The sequence below is a fragment of the Microtus ochrogaster genome, unplaced genomic scaffold, assembly GCF_000317375.1.
Source record: "Microtus ochrogaster isolate Prairie Vole_2 unplaced genomic scaffold, MicOch1.0 UNK165, whole genome shotgun sequence".
Taxonomy (NCBI): Eukaryota; Metazoa; Chordata; class Mammalia; order Rodentia; family Cricetidae; genus Microtus; species Microtus ochrogaster.
Window position 1 is genome coordinate 203,114 of NW_004949263.1, and position 13,953 is coordinate 217,066.

Here is a 13,953-nt window from a genome sequence, read left to right on the forward strand (position 1 = left end):
TCTGTTCTGTTTACTCCTCCCACCTATGTTTTAACCTATCAGGGCAAGCAGCTTCTTTATTTAATTAACCAATGACCTTCCTCCATCAAAAAATAATAATTTATTTAACTTTATTTTATGTGCATTGATGCGAAGGTGTCATATAGGATACCCTGAAACTAGAGTTACAGACAGTTGTGAGCTGCCATATGGGTGCTGGGAATTGAACCCAGGTCCTTTGGAGGAACGGGCAGTGCTCTTAACCACTGAGCCATCTCTCCAGCCCCCAGGTCATTAGGTTTTATACTCACTAAGCCATCTCAATGACTTCCAACTTTATTTTGTTAATGTGGACACCTACCTTTCCTAGGAATATTTGTTTTTTAAATTTTTTTCTTCTACCATTGAATTATTTTAACACTTGTGTTAAAAATCAGTTGGCCATAAGCATAAAGATGTATTTTAGACTGTTGGTTCTCTTCCATCATCTAAATGTTAACCTTATGCCAGCACCACGTTGTTTTGATTACTGTAACTTTGTAGCGAGTTTGAAACTAGAAAGCATGACTTCCATTTTTTTTCTTTAAAGGATAATCTTTGCTGTTCTAGGTAACTGGAATTTAACCTTGGGATCAGCAGCCAGCAGTCCCTGAAGAAGTCTTCCCTTACTATTTTCCATTCCTGTTTTCAATCTGTAGATCCCTCAGTTTCAAGCCTAGGTCTTGAACTTGATATGTAGCTAAGAATGACCTTAAATTTCTAATCCTCCTGACTCTGCCTCCCAATCACTGGGATTATAGGCATGTACTGCTTCACTTGGCTGAATGTTGCCTGATTAACTTTATACTCACTTTGTGAAAAATTTGAAGTATTATTCTTGTGTGTATACGAGCATGGCGGGTGGAGATGTGTATGGAAGACAGCTCTGTGGCATCTGTTCTCTTTTGATTCTGAGGATCGAGCTCAGGCTGCCAACCTGGTGCAGCACCTTATTTCCTGAGTCATTTCATCAGCCCCATCCTTGGTAATTTGACATAAATGTTTGGATGTTTTCTCATTTTCATTTTTGTTTTCTCATTGCTACCACATAGAGATACAAGCAATTTTTGTGTATTTATCGTGTACCCTGTGCCTGCAGCCTTGCTGCACTCATTAGTCTGACATTTTTGTGGACTCTTTGAGCTTTTGGGTGGGAAAGATCACATACAGGTCAGTCCTCCATCAGCAGTGCAATCCTGCACATGCCATCTGCCTGTGCCTTTCCTCTTGCTTTTTAACGCTGGGGTTACACCGAGGGTCTTACACATGTGCTGCCTGAGCACATACTCAGCCCCATCCTTTCATTTTCTTACCGGTCCTCTCCTGCTCTCTTGTCCACTGTCCTCTGAGAGGGCAGTGTAGACAGAAACTCTGGGTGGACTCTTGGAGCTACACTGCTCTGACTCTTCAGTCTCTACCAAGTTCTCTGCTCTGTCGCATGGCTCTGTGTACTTTACTGTGTCCTGTTTCACTTATGTGCAGTTGAACAGGGCAGAACTCCCCTCAGTTTTGTTATCTAACATCCAGTTGCCTGGAGTTTTCATTGCTTGACTCCAAGCACCCACAGTGATGCTGGCTGTGTGACAGATTGCTGTCACTTTTCTTGTATCTTGGAGTTTATGATGGTCCCTTGTTCTTTTGTTTTCCTGCAAGTTTAGAACCTAAGTGTTAGCTTTTTATAATCTAGTTCCTCTGTATTGTTGTTTGGTTTGGTCTATTTTTTTCTAGAATTTTTTAAATTTTTATTTTACATGTATGAGTGTTTTGCCTACATATCTGTATGCGCACTACATGCATGTTTGGTGCCTACGAAAGTCAGAAGAGAGTATAAGATCCCCTAGAACTGACTTGTAAACAGCTGTGGACCACCGCGTAGATACTGGGAGTCAAACTCAGGTTCTCTGCATAATTAGATGGGACTTGTAACCAATGAGCCAACTCTCCAGCTCCTGTTTGAAGATTTAATTTAATTGCTTCCTTTATTCATGTCCATTTTCTGCCCCTTCCTCTCAATAAGTATTCTCTTTGTGTGTGTATGTGTGTGCATGGTGTCTTCTTCATTAACTTCACTTTAGTTTTGAGACTAGCGACCTATTGTCTCTGCCTCCCCAGTGCTAGAGTTATAGGCATGTGCCCGCTGTATTTGGCTTTTTACATGGGTGCTGGGGATGGAATTCAAGTCTTCACACTCGTGTGGTAAGTACTTCTGACTGAGCCCCCATGTCATCTCTTACTCCCTCTTTCCTGGAGAGCCTGCACCTCTGCCTTCCTACCCTGGCTTGGACCTACAGCTGCTGAAGCCTGCTGCCTGCTCTCCCCATAGTTGTGTATGAGCACAATTTCAGATAACCTTCAGGGAAAGGGAGCACATGTAGTAGTAGTAGTAGGCATCCTGCGTCCTTTGTCACGCAATGCCCTTTTCTACCCTCAAATGATCTTTGGTTTCATTGAAGGTAGTTTTTTGTTGACTATAGATTCCATTGTGCCCTGTCCTCCAGCAACTAACATTGCTAAAAAAAGTAGAGTCCTTTTGATTTTTGGTTGTTCTTGTTCTTTAATTTTTACTTGTTTATTTATCTTTCTGTATATCTCAGGCTGCTCTCAAATTTATGATCCTCCTTTCTTGGCCTCCCAAGTGCTGAGGCTGCTGTCTGTGCCATCACACCCATTTCGATTATTGTTTCTTTGCAGTGACCAATCCTGCCCGCTGACAGATACTCTCACACTCTGCTCTAGCTCATTTTCCCCGTTGTGCTCAGTTTGCAGACAAGTCACTTCAGTTCGTGGACCCTGCTCTGCAGCTCCACAGTTGCTTCTTTAGTTTCTGGATCCTCCAGCATCAGTGCTTCTTAGTCGTGTTCTGTCTTCCCAGAAAGATGTCCCGTTGTATGTTTTTGCTTTGTATTTTCCTTGGGTTTATTTCATTATGGATCTTGAGGTAGCTTTTCTTATCTTTGTTCTTCAGCGTTTGACTAAATGTTTTATTTCTTCCCAAAGTGTTCATTTCTGCCAACACTTCCTGGTTTCTGGCCTTTTTTCATAGTATCCTGTTCTTGTTACAGGAAGGGTATGGTCACCCAGATCTCTCAGAACATGATGGAGTCGTTTTAGTTTTATTTGTTCTCTGACCATCTCTTTCCTTCGGGATCATTTTCTCTTTAAGGCCATAAGTTTTTCTCAAATAATCTGATATGTTTTGTATTTAGGAAGGAAACTATGGAATCTTGGCTGAGCCCTGTGTGTTTGGACATAGCTTGTTGGGCGTAGAGGTTTTGCTTGAAGGCCAGCCTTACTTTTCCAAAGGGCTCATTTAAAATATTCAGAGGGGAGCATTCTCTTTTGGGAAAGAAGAATAAAAGTCCCTCTTTTGGGTACATGTGGGGATCTTTACGCTTCCTTCACTGCTTACCTAAGCCTGCACTATTGGAGCCTCCCGGTACACTCTTGGGTCCTCCTATGGGAACCTTAGATTCCATATTGCTTTGTAGCTCAGGCTGGCCTTGGAGTTACAGTTTTCCTGAGTGTGGGATTACAATGTGCACCACCATACCCATTAGTCTTCTCCTTTGATCCCAGAATCTTAAGTCTCTTACTCCAGCACTGTCTATACATATTTTTGTTCCTTCCTTTCATGTCAAGAGAGAAAGAAGATCGTTTTTGTTTTTTGTTTGTTTGTTTGTTGTTTTGTGTTTTTAAAACAGGGTTTCTCTGTGTAGCCCTGGCTGTCCTGGAACTCACTCTGTAGACCAAGCTGGTCTTGAACTCAGAGATTTGCCTGCCTCTGCCTCTGAGTGCTGGGATTAAAGGTGTGTGTCACCACCACCACCTGGCTGAGAAGATAAATTCTTATCCCTAAGCCCCTTCTTGAACCAGAAATCAAAGTTTATCTAACATTGGTATTTTAGCAATGGTACTCAACAAGCAGCATGTAAGCCCGTTATCTGTCCTGTTTCAGGAGTAATCTGGACAAGCTGTACCTTGGTCTGGAGCTCGCCAAGAAGCATCTGCAAGCTACCCAGCAGACCATTGCCAGCTGCCTCTGTACCAACCTTGTCACCTCCCAGGGCCCGTTTCTCTACTGCTCACTCATGGAGGTTAGGCTCCCCTACACATGCAATGCCACGCACACCTCCTAGTGACCTCCTCTAACCGTCTCTCTTCCCCTTCCAGGGCACTCCAGATGTTACACTGTTCTCCAAGCCAGCGTCCTTGAGTCTGCTCAGCAGACATCTGCTCAAGTCCTTTGTGCATTCGGTGAGGAGCTGGATGGGGTGGGGATGAGGTGGCAGCAGCGCAGGTATAAGAGGGCAGGTACACGGGTTAATATGGTAGATGATGGCCTGGAGTTACCCACACTATTCACCAGCTGTGGGAACTGGGCATACTTCTTATTTTAACTCAACTAATCTCTAAGAACCTTCCAGTTTCCTACAAGCTCTTGTATTATCACTTGTTATTCATGTCATTCAGCTGAATAGGGAGGGACACCCAGAAAGCTGTGCAACTGGGACTTAGGTTCATCTGTGGCAAATCAGAAAAAGATGGAGTCAGTCATGTAGACTTGCTTCCCAACAAAGGTTTGAGTAATGTCTCTGTAGATTTGTGGCCCCTATACCTTTCTTAGAACGCATTCTAACACAGTTGGTATTTAGACAGGTGCTAAGCCAGCTAATAGAGGACTTCTAGGTAGGGAAGCAGAGAAGATGGCTCCTGATAACTCCAGCTGTCAGTCTGCTTCAGGATGAGGAGACTTACGCCAACTCAGCCAGTAAAACAGCGAAGCTGACGTTCTGAAGATAACTTAGAGCTGTCTTCCTGGGCCTCGGCTCCACAGTCTCAGCAGTCTGTGCTCACAGCTATCTTATGAAGACTGGGGCTATAGCTCAGTGGCGGAGCCTTCCTAGTGTATGTGAGGCCCTGTCAGGATATCTGATCCCCAGCCCTGGAAAGAATTCTTTTGAGAAATTTGTAGGAAACAAAACTTGTATTTGTTGTGCCCGGACTTGGTGCAAGTGGAGTGTCATGGAGGCATTGTATAGGCAGTGTAAGTGGCCTCGATGATTGCAGTGTATGCAGGGGCACGCATAGATTACAGTGGTACAGTGTTTTCATGAGAGATTTGACAGTCTTGGATTCAGGTATCCGTAGAAGTCCTAGAACCAATCCCTTCACCTGCTAAGAATGACGAAAATGTCAAGATGAACTGGACCAAACGGGAGCTTTGCAGTCCTGGTGGCTTTGTTCACATCTCTGCCTCATATATTAGTTGTGAGAAAGAGCTCTGACCCCGCACCTCCGTTTCCTCATCTGTAGAAGGCGGCCACTTCACAGGGCCTAGTCAGTTATCAGACATTGCCTCAACAGCCCCCAGCTGGTTTAGTTCACATCCTGGGTCATACCTTAGTCCTACATAAGCCAAGCAGCTAAGTGGTCACCTTGATGATGTTGTTAGAGCTGTCAGTGTGTCACTGAGAGAGACCTCACCACCTCCACGAGAAGTGAGTACATGAATGAATGAGTTTTAAGCAGGAAGCCCTGAGAGGAAGAAGAATAGAACAAGGCAGGGGTGCTGGGAGGGGCTCTTAGAGACCTGGAAGAGGTGACGGAAGGAAAGCCAGGGCTGAGTCCCTGAAGGCCTAGCGAGGGTGCTAAGAGGGTTGGGCCCGTAGATCACTGGGAGTCAAGTTGGAATTGTCGCACATCCTCTGGTGACTGCACCCTGTAGGCATTAGGGGGAGCCTGATGGTTTCAGTTTTTAGGTCCTGAGCCATGTGGCCCACGCTGCAGTGCTGAGAATGACTGCTGTGACTGAGAGTGCCCCTGTCTCCATAGACAAAGAACCGACGCTGCAAGATGCTGCCCTTGGTCATGGCTGCCCCCCTGAGCATAGAGCAGGGCACGGTGACCGTGGTGGGCATCCCCCCAGAGACCGACAGCTCAGATAGGAAGAAGTGAGTAGCTTCTCCTTGCCCTGGGTGTGCCAGCGCATTGGCCCACCAGCTCTGCTGAGCCTGAGTGCCATTCACCCTTCATTGTCTCTCACAGGGACAGGCTTGGGAAGGGTGTTGTCTGTGGTCTGTCTCCCCACATGTCTGTCCTATACCTATAGCTTTTTTGGTCGGGCATTTGAGAAGGCAGCAGAAAGTACCAGCTCTCGGACTCTACATAACCACTTTGACCTCTCAGGTGAGTATCTGCCCCGTGGTCACACTTCTGCCTTCATTCTCGCTAAGCCATCACAGGCCCTAGACTTAGGCAAGCTGGTGGTGATGGTACCGAGCCAGCAGCCCTCTCGGCCTACCAAAACAGTCCTCGGTGAGCTGCTCTCACCTTGGGAGCTACAAGCCTGAATACAGCCTTACTGCCCTGCCCTGCAAATCATTTCCCACCCCTGAAAGGCAGGCTGTGATGACCCTAGAGGCCACTCATCAATCTCCCTTGAGTGGACAAGGAAACAGCACAACCTGTGGTGACCCAAGGCTGGCAGCGTGAAGTGCCCTACCTGAGGCCGTAGCACTATACCGGTGGGGCAGTCCAATATTTGTCACACTGCATGTGTTGGTTAGTAAGAGAATGGCTTCACATAGCAGCACAAGACATAGTTTTGTTTTTTCCATTTTTTTTTCATTTTTTGCTATATTGTCTAAGCTGCCCTTGTTCTCATAACTTTCTTGCTTCAGCCTTCCGAGTGCTGAGATTACAAGTGCTGTATCTTGTTTGTCGGTTCAGTTGAATGGTTTTGTTGCCTTGGCTTTGCTTTGTTTGTTTAGGTATTGATTTTTTGTTTTTGTTGTTGTTGTTTGTTTTGTTTTGTGAGGCAGGTTCTCTCTATGTAGCTCTGGCTGTCTTGAAGCTCCCTACAGAGACAGGGCTAGCCTTCAACTCAGAGATCCACCTGTACCTGCCTCTGTCTCCTTTGTGCTGGAACTAAAGGCAATACCATTGTCTCTAGCTTGTTATCTTATGTTTGAGACAGGGTCTCACTGTGTAGATGAGGCTGCCTCAAACTCATAGAGACATTCCTGCCTCTGCCTGCCAAGTGCTGGGATTAAAGGACTGTGCCACCACTGCCCGGCTACCCCAGCATTTTACCCGCATCTTTCAGAAAGGACATTATGTCATCACTCTCTGGTTCCCTAACACTGACCTGTATTCGGGTTGCCTGCACTGTCTCAGGCAGGCTTCGTTGTGCCAGGCAGTTGTAGCCGTGGCACTATGGGGTTGGTCCATCTTGAGCACTAGCTCCTGCTTTCTGCTTGAGATATGCAGGTTGACCACAGCCCACCTTTATACATTATACCTTATACAGGGTTGGCAGATCCCTGGCTCCTCCTGGGGATTGGAGAGCCTAGGTAGGGAGTGTGGAAGTAGCTGTGGTCAGTCAGTTCCTGCCTGATAGGCAAGGCTTTGCACTCCTGGGGAGTTGGCCAACAGCATGGAACATCCTGCAATGCCCAAACCAGCCCTAACCAGGCTCTGGCATCATTTCATTGTGCCTGTCTGAATCTGTCTGCCCTTTAGAACGGAAGTAGTTCATATTATGTCCTCTGCAGAAGACAACGCTGAAGCTGAGGCACAGGACAAAGCAGGTCTGCTGTGGCCTGCACTAATGTGGGGACAGGCATTGATACCAGTCCCTGTCCAAGTCTGTATCGAAGCTGTCACGTGCCTTGTGTCCCCTCTGCTGGTTGACATTGTTGACCCTTGTATGCCCTGGGAGTCCTTTCCACAGAGCAGCCAGCAGGTCTGAAGTGGGAGTATAGTGGGAAAGAGGTCAATTCCAGTACTGCAGAGCCTTCCAGGCCTGGCTGTGGAATGCGGTGGAGAGTTGTCGGCCTGAGGGAGGAGGGGGAGTTCGTGTACGAGGCCTTGTTTCTCACTCCTCCCCGCTCACAAGATGTTTTCCTTTCATTACTTCAGTAATTGAGCTGAAAGTCGAGGACCGGAGCAAGTTCCTGGATGCTCTCGTGTCTCTGCTGTCCTGAGGGTAAGCCAGGGTGGGCAACCCTTGGGTCTCAAGCCGACTCCTGCTTTGTCTCCCTCAACAGAGACTTTTACTTGTGTTTCAGATCAGAGCAGGGTCTGGAGATTTTTCCCAGGAATGTCTGTCCTAAGAATTCTAGCAGGGCCACAATGGAGCACTTCTGAGAAAGCCTAATTTCATTAAGTACCTTTGACCCCTCAGAACAACCTCAAATTTTCTCTCTAATGCCCACACCATGGGGCTGCGCATCATGTGTGATTACCCCAGTGCAAGCCCCAGTGGTCACCCAGTTTCTTACAGCCACAAGCCCCAGGCTGGAGCCTACAAAAGTGGCACTCTGAGCCTTTCTGCACTCAGTCTTTAGTAAGAAAGGAAGCTATTGGCAACTACCCAGCCACAGACCATGAAATGCTGGCTCTGCATGAGCCTTCAGCTGTGGACAGCTATCCTGAGAGGCCTACTGCATGTGGCCCAAGACGGCTCCCTTAGGAAGCCCTCACTGTTTTTCCACACGACTCTTCTTTTTGAGGAACCATGTGATTCCTATGCCTGTGTAGCCATCTCAGCCTGTTTGACCAGGCAGCCTTTCCAAGGCTCTGACTCGAGAAACAGCTCAGTCTGGAGCTGCCCTGTCCTTGTTAAAGTCTGAGCTGTAGGGAACTACAGTGGCCTCGTGAGTCTTAGGAACTTTATTCAATCAGAGTAGCTTGAGCATTCAAGGCCATATTAAGAAAGGTGTCTAGACTAGACCAGGAAATCCTTGGTCAGACTTTCAAGTAGTCAGCAGCGACCTTGGGCTGTGTAAGTAAGTAATTAGTCTGACTCCAAAAAGGAGCCAACAGCACCCTTAGCCCACAGGTAGCAAGTGTGTACTGGGCTGTGGGGAGCAGCCCGTGCCAGGGCCAGGTGGAGGCAGACATCCCACGTCAGCAGCTCGGCTGTGTATGTGGCCATCCGGCAGGGCTGTAACTGGCAGGGGAAGGGGAAGAGGCTGCTAGGTCATGGGAAAGCAGTAGAGACTGACCAGGCAAGGGAGGCCCTGTACTCGAGCCACAGAGCTGCCCTGGCAGGATAAGTCAAGACCTTTCCAGACAAGGTCTACCAGGTGAGGAGGGTCCGGGTACTCTGATGGGGGCAGTTGAGACTCTGTAAGAGGACAACACACACCTCAGTAGACCTGCACACTCCCTTCACCCTGCCACGGGAGCGGCTGAAAGCAGCAGCCCAGCACACACGGGAAGGGCTTGGTTCAGTCTGTTTGATGCGTGGGGAGAAAGGATGAATTGTGTGAAACCTTTTTTTTTTCCTTCCAGAATCTGATTTCTCCAGAAGTGACCTCCTTTTCCTTATTTATATCACCTGGCCTCTAGTAGATTGCAAGATACATTTGATGTGTGGGACTATGTGGTTTTTAATAAAATAAAATGTTTGCTCCATTCCCTGTGTGCCTACTCTGAACCTTCTTGTTCCTGTGTGCTGCCATTTCCTGTGGCAGCAGAAAGTACAGACTTCTCTACTCAGCCCTAGGACCAGGTCTCCCTCACCTGCTCTCCTGGCTTCCTAATTCAATGGGCAGAGGCTGGGCCAACCCTTCAGTGATGGCTGCTGCCCAGCAATGCCAGGAAGGACTGGACACTGCCTACTTGTATTACCCTCTTGGCCACCCCTCCACCGTGGCCTTCAGCTTACCCTGCAGGGGCCTGCTCACATGCCTCGACCCTGGGCAACCTGGGCGTGCAAGGCCTGCTCACATGCCTCGACCCTGCCAGCATGCAGGGCCTGCTCACAGGCCTCAACCCTGCCGGCGTGCAGGGTCTGCTCACATGCCTCAACCCTGGGTACCTTGGGTGCCTGCTCACATGCCTCGATCCTGCCAGCATGCAGGGTCTGCTCACATGCCTCGATCCTGGGCATCTTGGGCGTGCAGGGCCTGCTCACATGCCTCGACCCTGCCGGTGTGCAGAGTCTGCTCACAGGTCTCAACTCTGCCGGCGTGCAGGGTCTGCTCACGTGCCTCAACCCTGGGCACCTTGGGCGTGCAGGGCCTGCTCACATGCCTCGACCCTGCCAGCATGCAGGGCCTGCTCACATGCCTCGATCCTGCCGGCGTGCAGGGCCACACTGCTTTGCTAATGGGAAAGTATGGGCCTCAGATCAATGAGGTATGGCTGCCGAGTGATGCCTGAAGGGAAACACTGTCCCAGGCTCCTGTCAACCTTGCTTATACCCGCACAGAACATTTCAGCTGTGATGGAGCTAGAATGGTAGAGCCAACGGTCATTGTCCCTGGAGAGGCGGGAAGGGGAAGAGGGGCTAGTTACTGCCTGGATACATAGGTACTGCAGAAGCAAACATGGTAGGAGGAGATACCCATTTGTGGGCATCTGAGCTCCTGAGGAAGGCAGCATGGCACACAGTCCTAGAAGGAGTTGTTTGGGTAGGTTTCTCAAATGTTTTTCAGTTTTGGTTTTGATACAGGATCTCACTATGTAGCCTAAGCCATCTCCCTCTTACTCCAAGTACTGATGGTAATTTTAAGTCAGTGGTGAGAAGCCCACAAAGTGGTCTAGAAGAGGGGCCCCGAGTGGCCAGGCTGCTCTTGGGAAATGAGGGACTGCAATGGGCGGGAGCTGGGTGAGGACTGGCTCCTCTCTCCCGACCCTGGAGGCTAGCAGTGCCCAGGCTGAATACTCTCAGGGCCACTCTGGCTGTTCGGAAGACTCAGGTGGAGCAGCTCCCTTCCCGTACTCTGTGCTCAGTAAAGACCTCTGTGGGAAGAGTACACCACCAGCCAAGTGGGCCAGCTAAGGCACAGGACCAGCTCTAGGATCATGTGTCCCCAAGCTTGGGACTGTGCTTGTTCCCTCCTGCACATGCGCATGTTAGGCTAAGTTCAAATTGGTCCAGTGAGGTTTCCACAGACGCTGTCTCACTGGGGCTCAGGCCAGTGGGAAGTCAACCTCCTCATAAGTTCCACCCTTGCCTTCTCTGTCCCCAATTCCAGAATTTCTCCTGAGCTGAGCCTCTCTAAGCTCATATCCTTAGGATTAATTCCTTTCCTTTCCTCACTGTGATGAACCCAGCCAGGCCTGAAAGACTTGGTAATGAATGTGGAAGCCAGGGTGGAGGCAGATGCCAAGTCTTCCTGCTCTCAGGGCTTCATTGCAGCCACTGCCTCCTCCATCCACTCCTGTTCCTGGTCTTTTAGCAAAAGGTAAAACTACCCGAATAGGGAGAAACAATAAGCTTGTGCGTGCGCGCACACACACATACACACACTTCCTCTCCTTCTCCCTCCCTTCCTGCCTTCCTCCCTTCCTCTCTCCCTTCCTCTGTCTTTCTCTCTGTCTCTCTGGTGGCTTTACTTGCCTTTCCCTCCTGGGGTCTTTTTCCAAATCCTGGCCCCTCACCTTCTTTCTCCCAGGACAGTCACACCGGAGATCCCCTGTGGTTGTCAACACAGTTGCATTACCAGCAGCATGGACACAGACCCTAGCTAGACCTTGTGTAGAGCCGCACTAACCTGGGGCTGGGACAAAGAGCTGGAGTCAGGCCCAGATTCTCCTCCCATTTAACAGTTAAGCATGCAGTCAGCTGAGGACCAGTGACTTCTTTGATTCACCCTAGCTCACAAACACAAGGGAAGTGCTGGCTGTGTACAGTTGCCTGGGGCGGCTTCTTGGTACTTGGAACTGAGCAAGCACTGGGAGGAAATGCGTTTGGGACCAGTCTTGCTGGTTAGCTAGCTACCTACCCTCAGCATTTGCCACTACCCAGTCCATTCCCATGATGTGAGGTTCCAGCTGGATCCTTTCCTGGAGTCAGCTTTCCCCCCATCTATCCCAGCCTGAATCCAGCTCTTGCCCTGGAATTTTCTGTCCACATTCTTAGCTTCTTGCAAGTCTAACTGCATCTCCTAGTTGAGGACTGGAGAAATACCCGTGGGAGACTTTGAGGAGGTTGATGGGCGATTGGATGAATAGCGGTACTGGGCACAAGCAGTGGCTAGCTGGACAGAGGACAGGACACGGTTGAGAGTGTTCAAACCATTTACTAAGCAAATTCTTGCCCGCCCCGCCCCACCCCCAAGCTGCGAGGAGGGCAGCCCCTCTAAGGCTCTGGTACCTACAGGCGCCCCCGTTGGGGGAGTACTGGAGTGAGACGAGGTTCAGACCAAGTCCTTTGGTTCAATGGGCTCCTCTTCACTAACAAGGAAAATGCCCTTATAGCACATGCCTCTGGCAGCCCAGTCTGCGGGCTTGGGGTTCTCCAGCTGCCCTTTCAGGTCAGTAGGAGCTACTGGACATTAAGGCAGCATCCAGAACTGCTCAATAGAAACTGTCACCTGCAGTTTAGTGCCTGCTTCACCGATGAAATCCGAGAGCCACATCCATGCCGCGGCCAACTGCGCATAGAAAATGAGGTCGGTCAAGTCTTCATAAGTGTCTGTTCTGAGTAGAGTCTAGATGGTCAGAGGACTCTCTGGGCGCGAAAAAGCCTGGCAAGAACCCAGCCTGACTTGTCTCGGAGTCTGCAATGCGCAAACCAGTGGTGGTTGCCATCCACGTGCGGCTTCCCACGTCGGTCCCTCCGATCACGGGCTTGGCTGCGGGAAGGGCCCCGCCGTGCCTCCCGCTCTTAGACGTAGTTCTTCTTGTCGTATTCGCCATTGGCTGCGGGCCGCCGCGGTGCCGAGTACTTGACCGGGAAGCTGAACTCCGGGCGGCCGGAGCAGACCCAAGCCCCGCAGCACACGAGGCCGCCGCCGCACATGAGTAGAGCGGAGGCTGCCCATCCGATGTACAGCGCCGCGCCCAGCTCGTACTTCTGAGACACCGGCACTGCCGGATCGTAGAACTCGCGGACCACGATGTTGGCGAACCAGCAGAGCGGCACGAGCGCCAGCAGCCCGCACAGCGCGTAAAGCGCTCCGCCGGTGAGTGCCACGCGTGCCTTCACTGGACCCGGGGCCACGCAGGTGGTGCATTGCGCGCCGGTCAAGGTAACAAAGAGAGCCACCAGTGCCAGCAGTACAGCGCCCACGGTGAGTGCCCGAGCTGCCTGCACCTCGGCACTCAACGCCAGTACAGACTCATACACCTTGCACTGCATGTGTCCTGTACTCTGCACCACGCACGACATCCACAGCCCCTTCCAAGTCGTCTGCGCCGTCACGATGTTGTGGTCCAGGAAGGCAGTCACCTGCCACATGGGCAGCCCACACGCCAGGATCAAGCCCACCCAACCTACCAAGCACAGCACCAGACCCAGAATTTCCAACGCTGCGGACCCCATGGTTAAAGATCGAACGATCGTCTGGGGCGTCTGGGTGCACTTGGCGCTGCTTGGGCTGTGCGCTCAGCTGGTTCTGTGGTGCCTCTGTTCCGGAGCCTCCTGAAATGGACCAGAAGGGAGGATCACCAACACCAGCTCGGTTCTTCAGTGCCTGTTGTTGGGGATTTCTTATTTGAAGTCTGGGGGGTGGGAAGGGCGGTCTCTGCCCCCAGGGCGCAGCCCCCGAGCTAGGCCAGCCAATCTATGAGCAGACCTTCGGCCTACAGCCAATCGCGGACCCCTTAGCAGTTACAGTTGAAACCAGAGGGCAGGACAAATCCCACTCGACCCCCAGCACTCCCAGCTGGGCAGCAGTTTGAAACCCTACCGGTTTCTGTCCAAGTTGGGGCTTTCCTTGACTGGTTCACAGGCGATCTGCGTGCCCCGTCTCTCCACTTTAATTGCATGACCTCTAGCCTACACCAACCATTTCCACACGCTACACCCCAGATCATTCCAACCCCTTCAAGCAAAGGCTTGTCATGGAGGTTCCGGGAGCCCCTGTGCACAGGTGAAACAAACTTCTAGACTGTTTGTCCCTCGCACGCCAACCAGAGATGCTAGGCAAGCCTGTGTTGGTCATTCCCTTAGTTATATTATATATAACTTCTTCCAAG

At 50.2% G+C, this 13,953-nt stretch overlaps 2 protein-coding genes across 2 annotated transcripts in view; one reads left to right on the forward strand and one right to left on the reverse strand.

Annotated features, from left to right (window-relative positions):
• The window catches only part of Cdc45 (cell division cycle 45), a 41,146-nt gene extending 31,713 nt beyond the window's left edge, over positions 1-9,433 (forward strand). The window contains exons 14-19 of the mRNA XM_005372053.3: positions 3,974-4,112; positions 4,189-4,272; positions 5,851-5,969; positions 6,128-6,204; positions 7,939-8,005; positions 9,316-9,433. Of these exons, the coding sequence (XP_005372110.1) occupies positions 3,974-4,112; positions 4,189-4,272; positions 5,851-5,969; positions 6,128-6,204; positions 7,939-8,003 (484 nt within the window). The 3' untranslated portion in view covers positions 8,004-8,005; positions 9,316-9,433. The remainder of the gene's footprint in view (positions 1-3,973; positions 4,113-4,188; positions 4,273-5,850; positions 5,970-6,127; positions 6,205-7,938; positions 8,006-9,315) is intronic.
• A 2,603-nt stretch (positions 9,434-12,036) lies between these two features.
• Positions 12,037-13,640, reverse strand: Cldn5 (claudin 5). Its single transcript, XM_005372054.3, has one exon. The coding sequence runs from the start codon at positions 13,295-13,297 to the stop codon at positions 12,641-12,643; it is 657 nt and encodes a 218-aa protein (XP_005372111.1). The 5' UTR covers positions 13,298-13,640; the 3' UTR covers positions 12,037-12,640.
• Positions 13,641-13,953: the final 313 nt, after the last annotated feature.